The 22,820-nt window shown below is 45.4% G+C and overlaps 1 protein-coding gene across 3 annotated transcripts in view; it reads left to right on the top strand.

The window, feature by feature from the left end:
- The first annotated feature begins 246 nt into the window (after nt 1–246).
- The window catches only part of LOC144693003 (synaptotagmin-16-like), a 188,617-nt gene continuing 166,043 nt past the window's right edge, over nt 247–22,820 (top strand). For all 3 annotated transcript variants that reach the window (XM_078562249.1, XM_078562247.1, XM_078562243.1), the window contains exon 1: nt 247–370. In XM_078562249.1, the coding sequence (XP_078418375.1) occupies nt 358–370 (13 nt within the window). In that variant the 5' untranslated portion in view covers nt 247–357. The remainder of the gene's footprint in view (nt 371–22,820) is intronic.

Raw genomic sequence — 22,820 nt, 5'->3', positions numbered from 1 at the left:
AAATGGATTGCATCTTGGAAGTGCAGCCACTTTTGTTTTGAGTAGGACAGGACAGTTCTCTCCCGGGAAAATGGGTTCCCCTGCAGCCATGGATCAGTAAAGGGTAAAATAACCACCCAAACCGGTCCGGGTTCCTGGTGTTACCATCACATGAGAATATCAATAAGGAGGGAAAAGGCGAGTGGGCGGGAGGGATTGGTGCTGACTGGTGTGGGAGGAGGAGTTAGAGGTATTGCAGGGATCGCAGTGTTGCTGTGTGGGGTAGCGGCTGGGTTGTGTTGTGTGCCTGGGCTCTGACTGAGGAATCTCCATCGCGTGGAGCGGCCGGGCTCACTCTGCAGCAGAGGCGTCCAGATTATGGCGACAGATAGTAAGTGAGCACTGTAAAAACATGTATCAACGTTCCACACAAGCGGGCTGGAGCTGACGCTTGGAAAGATACAATTAGAGCAAGTGCATTCGTGAAAGCGGATCAGATAGGTTCTGGATTCTAGCAAACACTTTGAAGATTGCAGCGACTGTTAGAGAAAGATATTATTGGGCTGATAATGTCCATTTTATTACATTTGAATAGCGAGAGCTTGCAGTAGAGACAATGCAATTGTTGGTAAGAGATTATTTACTTTGGGGCGGGGGGGTTGGTGGTGATTAGGAACTGGTTGGCTGAGCCGAAAATTTTGATTTAATATTGGGGAAATTGTCAAGACCGGAGCCCCAACCCCAACTGTTTTGCCCTAAAAAGCTATGGGCGATGAAACCGAATGAGTTCTGTGCAGTGCTGGGATGACCTAAGACTAAAAATAAATGGCAGGGTTTCTGTTATTGCATTGCAGAGGTATGGGTAGCAGTTATCAACCAACACCCTGTGCTGTAATAGTCTATCGGCTCTAGCCTACTCAATGTTTATCTCCTGAATTTTAATTTGGTGCGAATTCATTTGTGTGTGTGGGTGGGTAAGGTACCTTACGTTTCCATACCTGCATACTGTGGAATGACTGATTAAACTCCCCTTTTTGTACCCGTTTAAACTGTACTGTTGGAGGGGGTTTTGATGGCTACAATTGCTTAAAATAAAGTTGCCAAGGAGTGCAAAACAAAGTTAAAGTAAACAGAACTTTTTTTCAGCCAATCACAGTACGTTGGATGGTGCGTTACACAGCAACATGGCTGAGTAATCACTGAAGATTTGAAGTCTTCACCACCACTCACTCCACTGGATGGCAGGAAGGAAATGGCAAATCATCACTTCAATAATTAAAAAGGGCAGCTGAATTTAACCAAAGTGACTATGGTGCAATCTACCCAGGCATCTCATTCATCTAGAATAAACTCTAAGTGACTTCGATATGTTGAAAGCCACCTTTTTGTGTTTCTGCCAAGCACGATGAGTGAGTTCCTTTTGTGATGACCAGCTTTTCCGTGCAATCTGCTGGCCAGTCGATACCATATGGAGTGGCTAAGCTGAACAGTAGGGACACGTTTAAGGGGAACCTAGATTAGTACATGAGTGTGAAAGGAATTGAAGGAAATGCTAATAGGATGAGGAAGTAACTAGCGTGGGAGGAGGCTCATTTGCAGCATAAACAAATGGCCTCTTCCTGTGCTGTAAGCTATTTGTCATTCGATGTGGTAGTGAGAAAGAGGTATTTGAAGAAACACTGTTCAAGCGTGTGGTCTTAAGAACCTTTCAAAGGCTTGCAACAAGTCAGGACTTGGGTAGAAAAGGCACCTGTAATATAATAGATACAAAACTTTTATTGATTTGTTCACTATCCATTCATGGGATGTGGGCTTCGCTGGCTGGGCCAGTATTTATTGCCCATCCCTAGTTGTTCTTGAGAAGGTGGTGGTGAGCTGCCTTCTTGAACCGCTGCAGTGCATGTGGTGCAGGTACACCCACAGTGGTGTTAGGAGGGGATTTCCAGGATTTTGACCCAGCGACAATGAAGGATCCCTTTGCTCATTTACTCTGTTTAGTTTTTAAAAAATTTTTTATGGTATGGGGGTTGTTTTTATTTTTCCTACCAAAGAACATCATCTATTTATCTATATTAAAGATAATTTACCACTTAACTGCCCTGTATGCAAGTTTTGTGTTGTCTTCTATTATTATGTTGCATCCTTCCTCAGTGTTAACGAAACCCCACAATTTAGTATCATCTGCAATTTTTAGAACCATAGAACCATAGAAGACTACAGCACCGAAAACAGGCCATTTGGCCCTTCTAGTCTGTGCCGAAATATTATTCCGCTAGTCCCATGACCTGCACCCAGTCGATAACCCTCCAGACCTCTCCCATCCATGTATCTATCTAATTTATTCTTAAAACTTAAGAGTGAGCCTGCATTTACCATGTCAGATAGTAGCTTGTTCCACACTCTCACCACTCTCTGAGTGAAGAAGTTCCCCCTAATGTTCCCCCTAAACCTTTCCCCTTTCGCCCTAAAGCCATGTCCTCTCGTGTTTATCTCTCCTAATCTAAGTGGAAAGAGCCTACTCGCATTTACTCTGTCTATACCCCTCACAATTTTGTAAACTTCTATCAAATCTCCCCTCATTCTTCTACGCTCCAAGGAATAAAGTCCTAACCTGTTTAATCTTTCCCTGTAACTCAACTCCTTAAGACCCGGCAACATCCTAGTAAATCTTCTCTGCACTCTCTCAATCTTACTGATATCCTTCCTGTAGTTAGGCGACCAGAACTGCACACAATACTCCAAAGTTGGCCTCACCAATGTCTTATATAACCTCATCATAACATCCCAACTCCTATACTCAATACTTTGATTTATGAAGGCCAGTATGCCAAAAGCGTTCTTTACAACCTTGTCTACCTGTGATGCCACTTTAAGGGAATTATGTATCTGAACTCCCAGATCCCTTTATTCCTCCACACTCCTCAGTGCCCTACCATTTACCGTGTATGTCCTACCTGGGTTTGACATTCCAAAATGTAACACCTCACACTTTTCCGCATTAAATTCCATCTGCCATTTTCTGGCCCATTTTTCCAGTTGGTCCAGATCCCTCTGCAAGCTTTGAAAGCCTTTGATGATGTTACTTGTAGATTAATGATTTGCATTTAAGAACATTATGAATAACGGTGACCCCAGCACAGATCCTTGTAGAACACCGTTTTCTACCTTCTTCCAATATGAGGGACCACCCTTTACACCAGTCTCTGCTTTGTTTTGTCTTAGTCAATTTGCAATATGTTGAGTTATTTGTTCCCTGACTATACATGCCCTAACCTTTGTCATAAGCCTACTTTTTGGCACCGTATTGAAGGCCTTTGGACAATCCAAGTACCAAAATAAAAGCAACGTACTGCAGGTGCTGGAGATCTGAAATAAAATCAGAAAGTGTTGGGAAAGTGTCAGCAGTTCTGACAGCTTCTGCGGGGTGTGATGAAACCTGTACTTATATTAGTTTGAAGTTCGGAGGTCGGGAGCTCCGATTCCTGATGAGCCTTGGGCCTTCTGTGCATGTGCCGGCTGGGAAATGGCTGCACACACGGTTTGGTTATTTTTATGCTCTTCAGGCCGAAGACCGGCTCTGCGTGCCTGTGCAGAAGAGAAGAAGAAGAATGGTGTGAAAAGGCAGGTCAGATGGAATGGAGTGCCATTATCTAGTAAGTGTCTCAGGAAGCAGGACATGGGAGGGGGACAGGGAGAGGCCCCAAAAAGAAGTCCCAGGTAAGGGACAAAGCCTGGGGACAGAATTAAGTCCCGTTCCAAACCTGAACAATCTAATGCCTTTATTCACTTAGTAAGCATCTTGAAGCACAAACATTAACTACTTTTAAACCAAAGATTATTGGTCCCTAACCGGATCTGCCCCCATGACCTGGGGTCTTGCCAAGGATCATAACAGAGAGAGAAACAGAGTTAATGTTTCAGGTCAAAGGTAACTCCTTCGGAACTTTGGGTTTTCATTATATATGTAAGCACAAGTAAGTTTAAAAATAGTGCAAAGAGCTGTTTGGTAACTTACCTTCCATTTCTCCCTTCTTTGCTTTCTCTGCTTAGGAAATGTTTAATTTTATGTCCCTTGGTAATGTAACTGAGACCAATAGCAAAAAGCTGGGTCTAGACAAAATGAACGATTCAAGAATGGTCTAAGAAATTTGGAGATTTTGCTGTCAATCCGATTGGAAGTTTACTTGCAGTGGCAGCTCATTACCCAGAGTAGTAGTTGCAGTAAAATACATGAAAATAGATTTTTTTTCGCGTGTTTAAAAAGACAAAGTGGGGGAAGCAGAAGTTAAACACAACTGAGTATTTCAGATTGTTCAGAGCTCAATCCAACCAAGGGAACTACCAAATATCTCCCCATTTATTGCGGTCTGTGTGTCCAACAGGTAATGTGATGAGTCTAATGTGTGGGCGAAGAGAGTTAGCATGCTTTCCACTTTTGTGTGCAAGCTTGTTTCTCGTTTTCAGCCCACACATCGCTGGTTAGCATCAATGAGACAAAGAGAGTGAAAGGTGTAAGTCTCTCCCTGTCAGTACACGGCCTCTCCATCAGCAAATCCTTAGCTGCATCTTCTCAAGGCGACACACAGAATCTGGGTCCCTTGCAGCCCCAGGCTTAAGCTTCAGAAGAACTTGGAGGTTAGGCCACCTGGCATGTGGACACAGCCTGGCATTCATGAACTAAGCTCCTTGCTATGGGCAAACAGCTCCATTGCCTTGTGGATGCTTCAGGAGAGTTGAAGGCTAAGAGAGTAAACCCTGACAAACAATCTGGAGTGGAGCCCAAAGGTGGACTGATTTCTAAATATGTCATTCCTGTAACTCCTGCAACCAAGCTGGTGCCAGATGTAGTGCTTTGCATTCCTTTGGACTCACCAGGGTAGGTTGAGTGGGGGACCCTGACCTTTGGCAACCCAAGGTCTCCATAAATTTTGCCCAGACTTGTGCCCAGGAGAGGACACTCCATTTTCGCTGCTGAGCATTAACACAACATTGGGTGGGGGGGGAAGCAGTTACGAGTGATAAACTCAACTCAATAGGTGCTGAAGCCTGTCTCCGGCGGTGGGAGAGACCATCGTGTCCCCCCACCCACTTCAAGTCGGGCAGCTCCGTCTAGTGCTGACCTGCAATGGTCCGCCTGCTTCAGTGGGTACTTGGAGCTTCTCTGTTCAGCAAATGAACAGAATCCATTGCACCAGTTAACTCATGAGTATCTATGCTCTAACGCTGTGCGTGACTACAGAGGCGAAAGACCAGTTCTATGATGAGCTTCTGTGTCTTTACCTACTGGGGGATTTAAACACAAGAGTGTATGTGGATCATGAAGCGTGGTCCTCCTGCCTCAGACATCATGGCCTGGGAAAGATGGACAGAGGCTATTTGAGCTTTGCTGCTACCATGAGCTTTGTGTAACTAACACCTTTTTTATTCGTTCATGGGATGTGGGTGTCGCTGATCATTTAACAGATTCTAGTATTTTCACTAACACAGGGCTAGGCCACCTATTGCCCATTCCTAATTGCCCTTGTTCAGAGGGCATTTAAGACTCAACCACAGAGTCAAATGTAGGCCAGACCAGGTAAGGACAGCAGATTTCCTTCTCTAAAGGACATTCGTGAACCAGCTGAGTTTTAACAACAATTGACAATGGTTTTATGGTCATCATTAGACTTTTAATTCCAGATTTTTATTGGATTTAAACTAGTCCAGTGACAATACCACTGCCATCACCTCCCCTCAAAGCAAACCATGCCACAAGGTGTCCTGGAGACTTCCAAGATCAGAGCATTGGCACCAGCTGGATCTGATCATAGCCAGATGTGACTCTGAACAGCATACTCAACACACACAACAACCACAGCGCTGGCTGTGATACAGATCGCTCCCTGGTGTGCACCAGGGTTAGATGCGACTTTTGAAATTTTTTCATTCAATGCAGAACCAGGTGAGAGTAGTCCCACCCAGCTGGATGACAGTGGAGAGGCGCTGGAGGAGGATGGTGTGATCAACAGTGTCAAGAGCTGCAGGCAGGTCGAGAAAGATGAGGACGGGAAGTTTACCTTTGTCACAATCACGTAGGATGTCATTTGTCACTTTGATAAGAGCCGTTTTGGTACTGTGACAGGGTGGGAACCTGACTGGAGGGATTCAAACATGGAGTTCTGGGAAAGTTGGGAACAGATTTGGGGGATGCGAACACGTTCAAGGACTTTGGAGGGGAGAGGGAGGTTGAAGATGGGGGCTGTAGTTTGCAAGGAGAGAGGGGGATCAAGGGTTTTTTTTTTGAAGAGTGATGACAGCAGATTTAAAGGAGAGACGAACAGCACCTGACAGAGAAAACTGTTTATAATCTGAGTTCTCAATCTCCAGGTGTTTTTCATCTGATCATTTAACAGATTCTAGTATTTTCACTAACACAGGGATTAATCTATTTCACTTTTTGAAGATAGGAATTATAATTGCTTTTAACCAGTTCTCTGGCACTATTTTTAATTTTTTGCATATAGATACTGGTGCCTTTGCAATCTCCTCCTTAGTTTCTTTGAGAATCAGTGAGTACATTCCATCTGGACCCAGCGACTTGTCATCATTAAAGTGGTTAGTTTGTCTAATAGCTCTTTCTGTTTTAACTGCAAAGGCAAAGGGTTTTAAGGCAAAACATCAATATTCCTACCATTTCAATATCATTTGTGAACTATTCTTGCTTATACCATATTGGCCTTTTCCCTATCTTAATTCTCCTTTTCTTCCTCATGTGCCTGTAGTCATAATATTTATATTTATGTGATAGTATGTACTATTTCTTTTTCTAATCTTGGTATTTTCTTTTGAGATTTCCTCTTTGCCTTCCTAACCTTTTCCCTACACTCACAAAAGCCCCTTTGCCATCCTCTCCTTTATTGTTAGGTATTTTGCCAATGCCTTTTTTAAAATATAGAATCAAATGTATCATCGCCTCTTTATTCTTGAACTCTATTGAGCTCCCTTATAGATATTAACCACTGTTTTACAACCTCTTTGCCTGTCAATATTTTTCCCCAGTTTAACTTGCTTCACTCCTACTCCATCCCTCAGTTTTTCTCCCCCGCCAACTGTTACTTCAGTCTTTGTATGCTTGTTTGGGAATTATATCTGTGCTATGAGTGGCTCAATGGTAGCTTCTGCCTCTTAAGTCGTAAGGCTGCTGGTTCCAAGCTGACTGCAGGACCTTGTCACATAATCTAGGCTGACACTTCAGTGCTGTGCTGAAGAATGCTACATTGGACGAGGTGCTGTCTTTCAGGTGAATGTGCTGAACTGTTCCCCCTAACACCAGTTCAGGTGGATATATATGATCATGTTTGGATAAGAGCAGGGAAACTCTGATGTCCTGGCCAACATTTATCCCTCAACCAACACAGCTTGAAACAAATGATTCATTTTATTGCTGTTTGTGGGACGGATGAGCAGTCTTGGTTGTCTACAGAACAACAGTGACTACATGTCAAATATCTTTCTTTAGCTGTGAAGTGCTTTGGCACATCCTGAGGATGCTTTATAAGTAAAAGCTCTCTCTTAATCTCTTGATTGCAAAGTTGTTGTAACATTAGAAACATTTCCTTCAATTCTATCAGGAGAGGTTACAGGAAAAAAGCTGCATGATTTAGGTCAAAAAAATCAATTACGTTACAGCCGCTTGGAAGTGTGAATGGAACCTGTCTAATGAGGGTTGGAATTGTGCCAATTGACCTAAACCGAGCCATGTTTATTTATGCAAAATCAATTTCAACCCATGACTTGCATTTATTGGTTGTAGAAATGGTTGGTATAGTTTAACGTCATCTTTATCTGATCAAATGGTCTTTAAAGCAAGTGCCTGCTAATCATAGGAATTAAAAATATATAAACAAGCACATTGTTTTGTGTGTATTGACAATTCCTGAGGAGCAGAGGGATTAATTAAATTCTGTAGCCTTGCGCTTATGTAATTTTCAATTTCACCTTAAGTTCCAAAATAAGGATTAAAGGACCTAGATTGTTTTCTTGAATTAATTACTTGTGAATTGCTTTTAGACTTCTAGTACTGTTAGACTGTGCGATATCCTAATGATTTTGAAATCCTAATAATTTTGATGCTTTGATAAACAATGGTATTTAATAAATAATATATATTTAATATTATAAATATTAAATTTATATTTAATATTACTTAGAAGTTCAATCCTATTTTTGGCATTTTCCCAATATTATTAATCTTCTGAAGTGACAAGGAGTATTATCCAGTTTACAATAAAAGCAAGGATTGTTTTCTCCATGCCATACTATACACCATACACTAAATACATAAGACTAACTTCCAGATCACAGGGAACATGGGCATCCTCTGCAAGCTAGCTTGTGTGGTAGGGAGTGAAGCATGAAAGTATTGTGAGCAAGTCAGGATTGTAACACATGTCTGTTCCTGCCAAAGGACGACTCTGAAACCCATTAGAGAAGCATCAAGGGAGGAGAGAATTTTGAATAAAACTTGAACAAAATACCTTCCGTAGGGAAGAGGTATGTTCAGAAAATAAAAGTTGCTTGTGGTAGTAGACCTGACCATGTCAAGATCAGAAGAAATTTTGACCTATTCTGGAATTGGTAAGAACATGGCAGATGCAATATAAAGTGAATGTGTGAAGTTAACCACCTTGGTAGAAAAAACAGGCAGAGAGTATTTCTGAAATGGTGAGAGCTTGGGGAGTGTTGTCCAAAGGGACCTGGATGTCCTTGTTCATGACTCATTAAAAGTTAGCATGCAGATGCAACAAGCACTTAGGAAGGCAAATGGTATGTTGGCCTTCATCGCAAGAGGATTTGAGTACAGGAGTAGAGATGTCTTGCTGCAATTGTATAGAGCCTTGATGAGACCACACCTGGAGTATTGTGTACAGTTTTGGCATCCTTATTTAAGGAGGGATATACTCTCCATATAGGGAGTGCAATGGAGGTTCATCAGACTAATGCCTGGGATGGCAGGATTGTCTTATGAGGAGAGATTGAGGAAACTGGGCCTATATTCTCTAGAGTTTCGAAGAATGAGAAGTGATCTCATTGAAGCTTACAAAATTCTTAAAAGGGCTTGACAGGGTACATATAGATGGGATGTTTCCCCTAGGCTGGTGAGGGGACACAGTCTCAGAATAAGGGGCAGGCCATTTAAGACTGAGATGAGGATGAATTTAGTTACTCAGAGGGTGGTGAATCTCTTTACCCCAGAGGGCTGTGGAAGCTCAATCACAGAGCATGTTCAAGCCAGAAATCAATAGATTTCTGATACTAATGACATCAAGGGATTTGGGGATAGTGCGGGAAGAGGTGCTGAGGTAGATGATCAGCCATTATATAATTGAATGTCAGAGCAGGCTCGATGGGCTCCTATGTTCTTATTTTACTATATTGTTCCTCAAGGGCACTATGCAATCCTCTATCATCTCACCTAGTTGTTTTGTTAATGACTCCAGGGCCTGTACTTATGCAACAATAACTTCTTGCTTTGAGAACCGTACCTGGAAGTTCCATTTCTTGTATTGATTATTGTTTGTGTGAAGAATGGCTCCTGACATTGGTTCTAAATCTTTTCTGAATCTAAAGCTTTTACTGATTGCTGTTTTATTAGTTTTTATTGCTGCTCTGCAATGGTTGGACACATGGCCTGCTCTTATGTGGTGAATAAAATCTTTAAGGTCTTTTTTATCTTCACCTTTTTGATGTTGTAACAAATGTTCATGGAGTGCTTCTGTTCTTCTTGTTTGGAGCTACTGAGTCAGATGACTGTGTGTTCAAGCTGCACACCACTTGAGTACCTAATCCAGGCTGACACTCCAATGCAGTACTAAAGAGGTGCTACGTTGTAGAAGGTGCTATCTTTCAGGTGAAATATTAAAATGAGGCTCTGTCAGACTTCTGCTTGTGGATCTAAACAATCCCATGCCACTCTTTGAATAAGAGCAATAGGGATTCTCCCATTGACCTGGTCAACATTCATCACAAAAAACACTAAAAGCGATTCATTAGTCATTCACCTTGCTGCTGTTTTGGTAGTTTTGTTGCATTGGTTCACAAAACAACAGTGACTACACTTCAAAAGCATTTTATTGGCTGTGGGATTCATTTCTTTAATATAATATATTATTTCTTCAGTTCATTGTGCAGCCTTCCATTTCTCACAGCACCATATTCTTCAAATTCCTTGTGACATCACTGCCTGTGTTCCACAAAACCCTACTTGAAAATCTGTGACCAATTCTCTTTAAAATGCCTAGGATACAATTTTCTCCAGATCAGGCCATGTTTCGGGAATACCTGGAAAAACTCAGCAGGTCTGGCAGCATCGGCGGAGAAGAAAAGAGTTGACGTTTCGAGTCCTCGTGACCCTTCAGCAGAACTGAGTAAAGTTAGGAGAGGGGTGAAATATAAGCTGGTTTAAGGAGGGGGGTGGGGTGGGGGGAGAGAAGTTCCGGGGGGGTGGGGTGGTGGGCGGGGACGGGGTGGTAGTAGGGACAAGCAAGCAGTGATAGGAGCAGATAATTAAAAGATGTCACAGGCAAAGGAACAAAGACATGTAAAAGGTGGTGATATTATCTAAGAGAATGTGCTAATTAAGAATGGATGGCAGGACACTCAAGGTACAGCTCTAGTGGGGGTGGGGTGGAAAGACTGACGGCATTACAGTTATAGATTTAAAAATAATGGAAATAGGTGGGAAAAGAAAAATCTATATAAATTATTGGAAAAAAACAAAAGGGAGGGGGAAGAAACAGAAAGGGGGTGGGGATGGGGGAGGGAGTTCAAGATCTAAAGTTGTTAAATTCAATATTCAGTCCGGAAGGCTGTGAAGTGCCTAGTCGGAAGATGAGGTGCTGTTCCTCCAGTTTGCTTTGGGCTTCACTGGAACAATGCAGCAAGCCAAGGACAGACATGTGGGCAAGAGAGCAGGGTGAAGTGTTAAAATGGCAAGCGACAGGGAGGTTTGGGTCTTTCTTGCGGACCAATATGCCAATATGCACTCAGCAAACTCCCACAAACAGCAATATGTTAATCACCAGATATCTGTGTTGTGATATTGATTGAGGAATAAATATTGGCCAAGGCTCCAGGTTAACTCCTCTGCTTTTCTTCGAAATAATGCCATGGGATCTTTTGCATTCATCCGAGCAGACAGATGGGGCCTTCGATTTATGGTCTCATCCAAAAGGTTGCACCTGCTACAGTGCAGTGTTCCCTCAGCACTGCGCTGGTGTCAGCCTTATTATTGTGCTCAGTTCACCGTTTTGATAAATAAGTATTGCGACCTAAAAGGAGATGCTTTAAATATGGTAGTTTAATTATGCTGAAATAAATGTTCATATATTTTAAATATATTTCACATTTAGATACCTCTGTGTTTGCACATCTATCTCTAAAATTGAATGTTAGTTTGAAAGTCCTGTTCATGGATTGGAAACAATGTGTGACTGGTTCTTGTTTTGAGAGCACCGCAGTTAGTGCAATTGCACTAATTCAGGAAAAAATTCAGGGACTGGAACACTGCAGTGGTGTAGACTTTCAATAAAAATGTTTGGTACAATAAAACTCAAGTTAAAATAATAAACTTCTGTCATAAGAAGATGAACCTGAAGCTAAACCTGTCCTGAACCTTCCTCCAGGTTGAGGATACTGTGCTTTATAAAGTGTCATGAACAAGCTTTCCACAGTCTATTTGTGTATATAGATAGACCACTTGTTGGAAATCTTGGCTAGTAAGCGGCAACTGATGCTTGGAAGATCTAAAATTCACTAAATGTTTACTGTTAACACAATCAAACCATAGAGTTTGCAGTCTTCAAAGGATATTTTGTGTTAGAAATATGACCCCTTTTTGTATTTTTCTCTTCTGCCTGTTCATGCTCTTTCGTGTGTCCTTTCCTCCAGAATTCATTGATTAAATCCAATTTGTATTATTCAAAACAAAAACAAAAATACCTGGAAAAACTCAGCAGGTCGGGCAGCATCTGTGGAAGGGAGCACAGTTAACGTTTCGAGTCCGCATGACTCTTCAACAGAACTAAGGAAAAATAGAAAAGGGGTGAAATATAAGCTAGTTTAAGGGGAGTTGGGACAAGAGAGCTGGATAGAGGGCCAGTGATAGGTGGAGATAACCAGAAGATGTCATAGACAAAAGGACAAAGAGGTGTTGAAGGTGGTGATATTATCTAAAGGAATGTGCTAATTAAGGGTAGAAAGCAGGACAAGCAAGGTACAGATAGCCCTAGTGGGGGTGGGGTGGGATGAAGGAATCGAAAAAGGCTAAAAGGTAGAGATGAAACAATGGATGAAAATAAATTTAAAAATAATGGAAATAGGTGGGAAAAGAAAAATCTATATAAATTATTGGAAAAATCAGAAAGGGGGTGGGGATGGAGGAGAGAGTTCATGATCTAAAATTGTTGAACTCAATATTCAGTCCCAAAGGCTGTAAAGTGCCTAGTCGGAAGATGAGGTGCTGTTCCCCCAGTTTGCGTTGAGCTTCACTGGAACAATACAGCAGGCCAAGGACGGACATGTGGGCATGAGAGCAGGGTGGAGTGTTGAAATGGCAAGCGACAGGGAGGTCTGGGTAATGCTTGCGGATAGACCGAAGGTGTTCTGCAAAGCGGTCACCCAGTCTGCGTTTGGTCTCTCCAATGTAGAGGAAACCGCATTGGGAGCAATGAATGCAGTAGACTAAGTTGAGGGAAGTACAGGTGAAATGTTGCTTCGCTTGAAATGAGTGTTTGGGCCCTTGGACGGTGAGGAGAGGGAAAGTAAAGGGGCAGGTGTTGCACCTTCTGCGGTTGCATGGGAGGGTGCCGTGGGAGGGGGTTGAAGTGTAGGGGGTGATGGAGGAGTGGACCAGGGTGTCACGGAGGGAACGATCCCTACGGAATGCCGCCAGGGGGGGTGAAGGGAAGATGTGTTTGGTGGTGGCATCATGCTGGAGTTGGCGGAAATGGCGGAGGATGATCCTTTGAATGTGGAGGCTGGTGGGGTGATAAGTGAGGACAAGGGGGATCCTATCATGTTTCTGGGAGGGAGAAGAAGGTGTGAGGGCGGATGCGCGGGAGATGGGCCGGACACGGTTGAGGGCCCTGTCAACCACCGTGGGTGGAAAACCTTGGTTAAGGAAGAAGGAAGACATGTCAGAGGAACTGTTTTTGAAGGTAGCATCATCAGAACAGATGCGACGGAGGTGAAGGAACTGAGAGAATGGGATGGAGTCCTTACAGGAAGCGGGGTGTGAGGAGCTGTAGTCGAGGTAGCTGTGGGAGTCGGTAGGCTTGTAATGGATATTGGTGGACAGTCTATCACCAGAAATTGAGACAGAGAGGTCAAGGAAGGGAAGTGTCAGAGATAGACCATGTGAAAACGATGGAGGGGTGGAAATTGGAAGCAAAATTAATAAATTTTTCCAGGTCCCGACGAGAGCATGAAGCAGCACCGAAGTAATCATCGATGTACCGGAGAAAGAGTTGTGGGAGGGGGCCGGAGTAGGACTGGAACAAGGAATGTTCCACATACCCCATAAAGAGACAGGCATAGCTGGGGCCCATGCGGGTACCCATAGCCACGCCTTTTATTTGGAGGAAGTAAGAGGGATTAAGGAGAAATTGTTCAGTGTGAGAACAAGTTCAGCCAGACGGAGGAGAGTAGTGGTGGATGGGGATTGTTCGGGCCTCTGTTCGAGGAAGAAGCGGAGAGCCATCAGACCATCCCGGTGGGGGATGGAGGTGTAGAGGGATTGGACGCCCATGGTGAAGAGGAAGCCAGGGAAGTTGGGGCCAGGGAACTGGAAATTGTTGATATGATGTAGGGTGTCAGAGGAATCACGGATGTAGGTGGGAAGGGACTGGACAAGGGGAGAGAGAATGGAGTCAAGATAGCGAGAAATGAGTTCTGTGGGGCAGGAACAGGCTGACATGATCGGTCTGCCGGGACAGTCCTGTTTGTGGATTTTGGGTAGGAGGTAGAAGCGGGCCGTCCGAGGTTGGGAGACTATCAGGTTGGAAGCTGTGGGAGGAAGATCTCCAGAGGAGATGAGGTCAGTGACAGTCCTGGAAACAATGGCTTGATGTTCAGTGGTGGGGTCATGGTCCAGGGAGAGGTAGGAGGAAGTGTCTGTGAGTTGACGCTCAGCCTCTGCGAGGTAGAGGTCAGTGCGCCAGACAACAACAGCACCACTCTTGTCAGCGGGTTTGATGACAATGTCAGGGTTGGACCTGAGAAAACGGAGTGCAGCAAGTTCAGAGTGAGACAGGTTAGAATGGGTGAGAGGAGCAGAGAAATTGAGACGACTAATGTCACGCCGACAGTTCTCAATGAAAAGATCAAGAGAAGGTAAGAATCCAGAGGGAGGGGTCCAGGTGGAGGGAGAATATTGGAGGTGGGTAAAAGGATCCGTTGAACGGGGAGAGGACTCCTGCCCAAAGAAGTGAGCACGGAGACGAAGGCAGCGGAAGAAGAGTTCAGCATCGTGCCGAGCCCGAAATTCATTGAGATGAGGGCGTAAGGGTATGAAACTAAGTCCTTTGCTGAGCACTTGTTCTTTGTTCAGCGTTGTAGAGGGGAAGGTGAGGGGGTATGGTGAATACATGGCTGGGGCTGGGATTGGAAGACGGGATGGGGACAGAGGGGCAGGGAGGGGTGGAGGGTCCTGGATGGGTGTTGGTGTGGATGAGTTGTTGGAGCTTGCGTTCCTTTGCACCTGAAAGAAAGAGACAAAGTTTCTTGTTGAGGCGTCGGATGAGACGAAGAATAAAATGAAACTGGGGGCACGCGCAGCTTTGAAAAAGGGAGCGGCGGTGCTGCTGGAGGGAGAGGTCGAGTGTGTTCACATGGCGGCGCATGGCACTGAGTGTGGATCTCAGAATGCGACGAGAACAGCAGTCCGAGGAGCGTTGTATGTCCTGGAGATACCTGTAATCCTGGGTGGGTTCGAAACATGAGGGATGGAACTTCAGTTGAAATCCACGTGGGGTAAGTCGGAGATGGAGACAGTCACTGAGGAAGGAAATATGGCTGTGAAAGCGGGTTTTGGTAAACACCTTGTCAAACACCAGGAGAGAAATGGAAAGCAATGAAGGTGAACAAGGCAAAAGAGAGATTTTATCTCTACCTTTTAGCCTTTTTCGATTCCTTCACCCCACCCCAACCCCACTAGGGCTATCTGTACCTTGCTTGTCCTGCTTTCTACCCTTAATTAGCACATTCCTTTAGATAATATCATCACCTTCAACACCTCTTTGTCCTTTTGTCTGTGACATCTTTTGGTTATCTCCACTTATCACTGGCCCTCTATCGAGCTCTCTTGTCCCAACTCCCCCCCTTAAACCAGCTTATATTTCACCCCTTTTCTATTTTTCTTTAGTTCTGTTGAAGAGTCATGCGGACTCAAAACGTTAACTGTGCTCCCTTCCACAGATGCTGCCAGACCTGCTGAGTTTTTCCAGGTATTTTTGTTTTTGTTTTCGATTTCCAGCATCTGCAGTTTTTTGCTTTCATCTTTACATTATTCAAAGATTGGTGATGTCTGCTTCCTGCTGAGGTTCATCAAATATCTCTCCTGATACTAAACTATGCATCTCGAACTGTGTTATCTATCCTGTTCTTTTCCAGATTGGAGCCTTTTTAAAAAAAAAATTGCAAAAATGCTCAATGTTGCATCTTCATTTCACCGCTATTAATAATGTACAAGCAATGCTACTGTAAGATTTGAGAACAGTGGCACCCATCCCCCCTGTTGAATTCCATCATCGTTCCCTGTAACTAGAACCACTTTACGATAATTAGTGCCACGTTCATGCCAATCTGGCAGCTGCAGCTATTTACAAAGTTTGGTTTAGTATAAAATCTCCATTCAGCTTAGATGCATAAGCCTGAGCTCGAAGGTTAAAATGTGTCATTGATACATCCCTCCCTACTCCGCAGTTAAGAAACAGCATGGAATAGAGCAATGCTCCTCATGATGGTGCTTATCACAGAATTTGGATATTTGTTAAAGTGTCAGTTGTGGCTCAGCCAGTAATAATCGCATGGCCTGAATTTTCCCTCATAGGGTGGGCGTGATTGGCGGGCCTGGAAGCGGACTTGAAATGTGCTTCCACCTGTGATCGGCCCCCGGCGATTAGCCCCTGACCGTGATCGTACACTGGTTGGCCAATTAATGGCCAACCAGCGTGAAATGCGCCCTAAGAGAGGCTCAGCATTGCCATTGGGGGCAGGAAGAAGGTGGGCGCTGACATCACCATGGGCGTGGGTGAGCGCTTCCAGTGAGCTCCCTGAAGGCAGACAGCTGCCTCAGGGAGCTGCAGGCCTTTAAATAAGAAAATAAAGCACAAAGAAATGCTGCAAGAAATGTCCATGCAGAAAAATCAAGCGCCTGGAAGCAGACATCATTTTTAAAAAAAAGTCCCCAGATATTTCTTTTTATTTTTAATCCTATCGGAGATGTCATCCTGCCCTTGGATGAAGTTTCATCAAAAATGTAAAGCCCGCCTGGCCGATTGGCCTGTCCACCAACTGTAAGGTTAGACGGGCCACAAAAACTCACTGACGATTGGGCTGTTAATGGGTTTAATTGACCGACTTAATTGTTGGCGGGCGCTCCTCCGACTTTTGCCCGTGCCCACTGAGCGAAATATCGCGCGAGTGCGTGATGACGTCGGGGCGCTTGCCCGACATCACCTCGCGCAATTTCATGCCCGTTCGGGTCAGGCGTGCATGTGCCCACCCGCAGGATGTAAACTTCTGGCCCATGAAGTCCCACTCCGGGACTTAAGCACAAAAGTCAAGGCTGGCACTCTAGTGCAGCATTGAGGGAATGTTGTCTTTCAGGTGAGATTTTAAACCGAGGACCCATTTGTCCACTCAGGTGGATGTGAAAGATTCCATGGCAGAATTTTGAAGAAGAACAGGGGAATTATCCCCACTGCCCGAGCTAATACTTATCCCTCAATCGACATCACAAAATCAGAGAGAAGAATTTCCCTGGTGCAGGCAGCTTTGGGAGTGGGTGTTCAATGGCTGGAAATATTAGAAAAAAGTGTCCAGCCAGTTCGTTAATGTGTTTCTGACCTCCCCTTTCCCAGATGATGGTTTGCAACAGCGACAGCAACCTGGTCAGGAGCAGTGGGAATCCAGTTAGGGTACTTAATGAGCCATTTAGCATCAGTTTTACCACAGCAATGCAATCTTCAGAGCGTCACATGGACCCACCCTTGTGTCAGGACCCCAGCAACTTAGAAGAGGCACTGCATAGCAGGAGGTCAGAGATGCAATCGATTTGAAGGACTTTAAATGTGCATCTGCAAAACTAAAATGGCAAGGGTGCTGTCTTCTTTGTTCAGGCATACCATTGCGCCTGGATCTCCTGTCTCTGACAGTGCTGGGACTGATACAGTGACAGCTGCTGCCTGTAAATTTGGTGCACCCACAGAGTTCCTGTCACTCCTGCTGCTTTGGACCTCAGCAGTGCTCTCAGCTGGCCGCCTTAGCAGTGGTCCCTGATATGTCACAAGAAGTTCAATGACCTTGCATGAGTGGTGAAGGTCCGTGAATGCAAATTCAAATGTCATATCACAGAATCACACAGTGCAGAAGAGGCCCTTCGGCCCATCGAGTCTGCACCAAATCGTGAGAAACACCTGACTTACCTACCTAATCCCATTTACCAGCACTTGGCCCATAGCCTTGAATGTTATGATGTGCCAAGTGCTCATCCAGGTACTTTTTAAAGGATGTGAGGCAACCCGCCTCCACCACCCTCTCAGGCAGTGCATTCTAGACCGTCACCACCCTCTGGGTAAAAAAGTTTTTCCTCACATCCCCCCCTAAACCTCCTGCCCCTCACCTTGAACTTATGTTCCCTTGTGACTGACCCTTCAACTAAGGGGAACAGCTGCTCCCTATCCACCCTGTCCATGCCCCTTATAATCTTGTACACCTCGATCAGGTCGCCCCTCAGTCTTCTCTGCTCCAATAAAAACAACCCAAGTCTATCCAACCTCTCTTCATAACTTAAATGTTTCATCCCAGGCAACATCCTGGTGAATCTCCTCTGCACCCCCTCCAGTGCAATCACATCCTTCCTATAATGTGGCGACCAGAACTGCACACAGTACTCCAGCTGTGGCCTCATCAAGATTCTATACAACTCCAACATGACCTCCCTACTTTTGTAACCTATGCCGCAATTGATAAAGGCAAGTGTCCCATATGCCTTTTTCACCACCCCACTAACATGCCCCTCCACCTTCAGAGATCTATGGACACACATGCCAAGGTCCCTTTGTTCCCCAGAACATCGCAGTGTCATGCCGTTCATTGAATACTTCCTTGTCAAATTACTCCTCACCTCACACTTTTCAGAGTTAAATTCCATCTGCCACTTACCTTCCCATTTTGACCACCCCGTCCATATCTTCCTGTAGCCCAAGACACTCAACCTCACTGTTAACCACCTGGCCAATCTTTGTGCCATCCGCAAACTTACTAATCCTACCCCCCACATAGTCATCTATGTCGTTTATATAAATGACAAATAATAGGGGACCGAGCACAGATCCCTGTGGTACGCCACTGGACACTGGCTTCCAGTCACTAAAGCATCCTTCTGTCATCATCCTCTGTCTCCTACAACTAAGCCAATTTTGAACCCACCTTATCAAATTACCCTGTATCCCATGTGCATTTGCCTTCTTTATAAGTCTTCCATGTGGGACCATGTCAAAGGCTTTGCTGAAATCCATATAAACTACATCAACTGCACTATCCTCATCTACACACCTGGTCACCTCCTCAAAAAAGTCAATCAAATTTGTTAGGCATGACCTCCCTCTGACAAAGCCATGCTGACTATCCCTGGTCAAACCTTGCCTCTCCAAGTGGAGATAGATTCTCTCCTTCAGAATTTTCTCCAGTAGTTTCCCTACCACTGATGTGAGACTCACTGGCCTGTAGTTCCCTGGCTTATCTCCACAACCCTTCTTAAATAGCAGAACCACATTAGCTGTTCTCCAGTCCTCTGGCACCTCCCCCGTGGCTAGAGAGGAATTAAAAATTTGGGTCAGAGCCCCTGCGCTTGCCTCCTTCAGCAGTCTGGGACACAAATCATCCGGACCTGGAGATTTGTCCACTTTTAAGCCTGCCAACACCTCCAATACCTTGTCACTCCCTAATATCAATTTGCTTAAGAACCTCGCGGTCTCTCTCCCCGAGTTCCATACCTTCATCCTCATTCTCTTGGGTGAAGACGGATGTGGAGTATTCATTCAACATTCTAGCGATATCCTCTGGCTCCACCTATAGATTGCCCCCTTGGTCCTTTATGGGCCCTGCTCTTTCCTTGGTTATCCTCTTCCCATTGATATACTTATAGAATATCTTGGGATTTTCCCTACTTTTACCAGCCAGGGCTTTCTCATATCCCCTCTTTGCTCTCCTAATTGCTTTCTTAAGCTCCATCCTACTGGTTGTTCTACTAGCCTCAGACACTGCACACCCATCAATTACCTACCGATAAACTCTACCGACCTACAAGGACTTGTACCTGTCATTCATAAGCTTCACTTCACACACTCAACACTGCTGCAAGACTCACACCTAAATCTCGCAGATTGCATACAATGCCAGCTACTCAATCATGACAACTGCATCACCAAAACATAGTGCACCACACTCATGCTCTCTGTCTTGCTGAACGAGGTAGCACACAAGTGCAGGCAGCTGGAATTATCGGGAGGGCACAGACGTGCCTGCCTGCCCTAACCCCCACGAAGGAGATGGTGCTCCTCATTGGGATGGTCATTGAGGTTGTGGCCAACAGGGGAGCTGAAACCATTGATGGTGACAGTATCCACATACCCAGTCCCCTCTGTCACATTCTACCTCTGTCAGCCCACACCTCTCTTCTGATTCACAAGTTGCAGATGGTGTAACTTGCACCTCACTCGCACCTGCTCCTCTCATCACAACCTGGCCTTTGTTTCCATCTCCTTTCAGATACCTAAAAGGCTAGCAAAGTGGAATAGTGGAGGAACAGTGAGAAAAGATTGATGATGGAAGATGCAGCATTACACAATAGTGGCCACCAGCTCAGATACTGACACCGTGTCTATCTTCGAAGATAGCATACAGGTGATGTATGCACATGGTGAGACACATGGTTGTGAATGTGCTACAGCTAGGACGGGGGCAAAAAGTAGTGCAGGTGCGAGTGTGCTGGAGAGTGAAGTTGCAGACATGTTCTGCTGCAGAGGACCCAGATGAGGCCTTCGATGAAATAGATAATGGGTATGTACAGTGAAGTGTTGGATGCATTGGCAGGCCTGCCAGAAATCCTGCGTTCAGTGCCAAGGCGCATGCAGGAATTCAGCACCGACCAGGCACAGGGCTTTTGTGCAGAGCCTAGAGCATACCCTCTCCAACTCCATTTGCACATTTGTGCCACCAACACGATCCAGCATCTGGTGGCTGACTTTGCTGCTTATACTGCAAACGGCTGTTGCAGCCACCCAATGACTGAGTGCTCGGACTGCTATCATTTGAGGTTATGGATTACAGTGTTTAAAGGGGTCTCACAGCAGTCTGTCCTCAGCAGGTACTAGCATTGCTGAGGTACTGCCCCACGGGAATTTGTAACGAAAGAGACACTACCCAAAATCCACAAACAGAACTGTCCTGGCAGACCGATCGTGTCAGCCTGTTCCTGCCCCACGGAACTCATTTCTCATTATGTTGACTCCCTTCTCTCTCCCCTTGTCCAGTCCCTTCCCACCTACATCCGTGATTCCTCTGACACCTTACGTCACATCAACAATTTCCAATTCCCTGGCCCCAACCGCTTCCTCTTCACCATGGATGTCCAATCCCTCTACACCTCCATCCCCCACCAGGATGATCTGAGGGCCCTTAGCTTCTTCATTGAACAGAGGCCCGAGCAATCCCCATCCACCACTACTCTCCTCCGTCTGGCTGAACTTGTTCTCACACTGAACAATTTCTCCTTTAACTCCTCTCACTTCCTCCAAATAAAAGGTGTGGCTATGGGTACCCACCCGCATGGGCCCCAGCTATGCCTGTCTCTTTATGGGGTATGTGGAACATTCCTTGTTCCAGTCCTACTCCGGCCCCCTCCCACAACTCTTTCTCCGGTACATCGATGATTACTTCGGTGCTGCTTCATGCTCTCGTCGGGACCTGGAAAAATTTATTAATTTTGCTTCCAATCTCCACCCCTCCATCATTTTCACATGGTCCATCTCTGACACTTCTCTTCCCTTCCTTGACCTCTCTGTCTCAATTTCTGATGATAGACTGTCCACCAATATCCATTACAAGCCTACTGACTCCCACAGCTACCTCGACTACAGCTCCTCACACCCTGCTTCCTGTAAGGACCCCATCCCATTCTCTCAGTTCCTTCGCCTCCGTCGCATCTGTTCTGATGACGCTACCTTCAAAAACAGCTCCTCTGACATGTCCTCCTTCTTCCTTAACCGAGGTTTTCCACCCACGGTGGTTGACAGGGCCCTCAACCGTGTCCGGCCCATATCCCGCACATCCGCCCTCACGCCTTCTCCTCCTTCCCAGAAACATGATAGGGTCCCCCTTGTCCTCACTTATCACCCCACCAGCCTGCACATTCAAAGGATCATCCTCCGCCATTTCCGCCAACTCCAGCATGATGCCACCACCAAACACATCTTCCCTTCACCCCCCCTGGCGGCATTCCGTAGGGATCGTTCCCTCCGTGACACCCTGGTCCACTCCTCCATCACCCCCTACTCCTCAACCCCCACCTATGGCACCTCCCCATGCCCATGCAGAAGATGCAACACCTGCCCCTTCACTTCCTCTCTCCACACTGTCCAAGGGCCCAAACACTCCTTTCAAGTGAAGCAGCATTTCACTTGCATTTCCCCTAACTTAGTCTACTGCATTCGTTGCTCCCAATGCGGTCTCCTCTACATTGGAGAGACCAAACGCAAACGGGCGACTGCTTTGCAGAACACCTGTGGTCTGTCCGCAAGAAAGACCCAAACCTCCCTGTCGCTTGCCATTTTAACACTTCTCTCAATTTAGCCTACTGAATTCACTGCTCCCAATGCGGTTTCCTCTACATTGGAGAGACCAAACGCAGACTGGGTAACCGCTTTACAGAATACCTTCGGTCTGTCCGCAAGCATTACCCAGACCTCCCTGTCGCTTGCCATTTCAACACTCCACCCTGTTCTCTTGCCCACATGTCTGTCCTTGGCTTGCTGCATTGTTCCAGTGAAGCCCAACCCAAACTGGAGGAACAGCACCTCATCTTCCGACTAGGCACTTTACAGCCTTCCGGGCTGAATATTGAATTCAACAACTTTAGATCTTAAACTCCCCCTCCCCCATCCCCACCCCGTTTCTCCCCCCCCCCCTTTTTTTTCAATAATTTATATAGATTCTTCTTTTCCCACCTATTTCCATTATTTTTAAATCTAAAACTAAAACTTTGTTAGTCTTTCCACCCCATCCCCACTAGAGCTGTACCTTGAGTGTCCTGCCATCCATTCTTAATTAGCACTTTTCTTAGATAATATCACCACCTTCAACACCTCTTTGATCCTTTTGTCTGTGACATCTTTTGATTATCTGCTCCTATCACTGCTTGCTTATCCCCACAATCACCCCACCCTCAACTTCTCTCTCTCCACCCCCCCACCCCACCTTAGACCAGCGTATATTTCACCTCTCTCCTAACTATACTCAGTTCTGCCAAAGGGTCGTGAGGACTCGAAACGTTAACTGATTTCTTCTCCACCGATGCTGCC

Source organism: Cetorhinus maximus, chromosome 18 (assembly GCF_964194155.1).
Source record: "Cetorhinus maximus chromosome 18, sCetMax3.hap1.1, whole genome shotgun sequence".
Lineage (NCBI taxonomy): Eukaryota > Metazoa > Chordata > Chondrichthyes > Lamniformes > Cetorhinidae > Cetorhinus > Cetorhinus maximus.
This window is presented reverse-complemented; position numbering and strand designations above follow the sequence as displayed.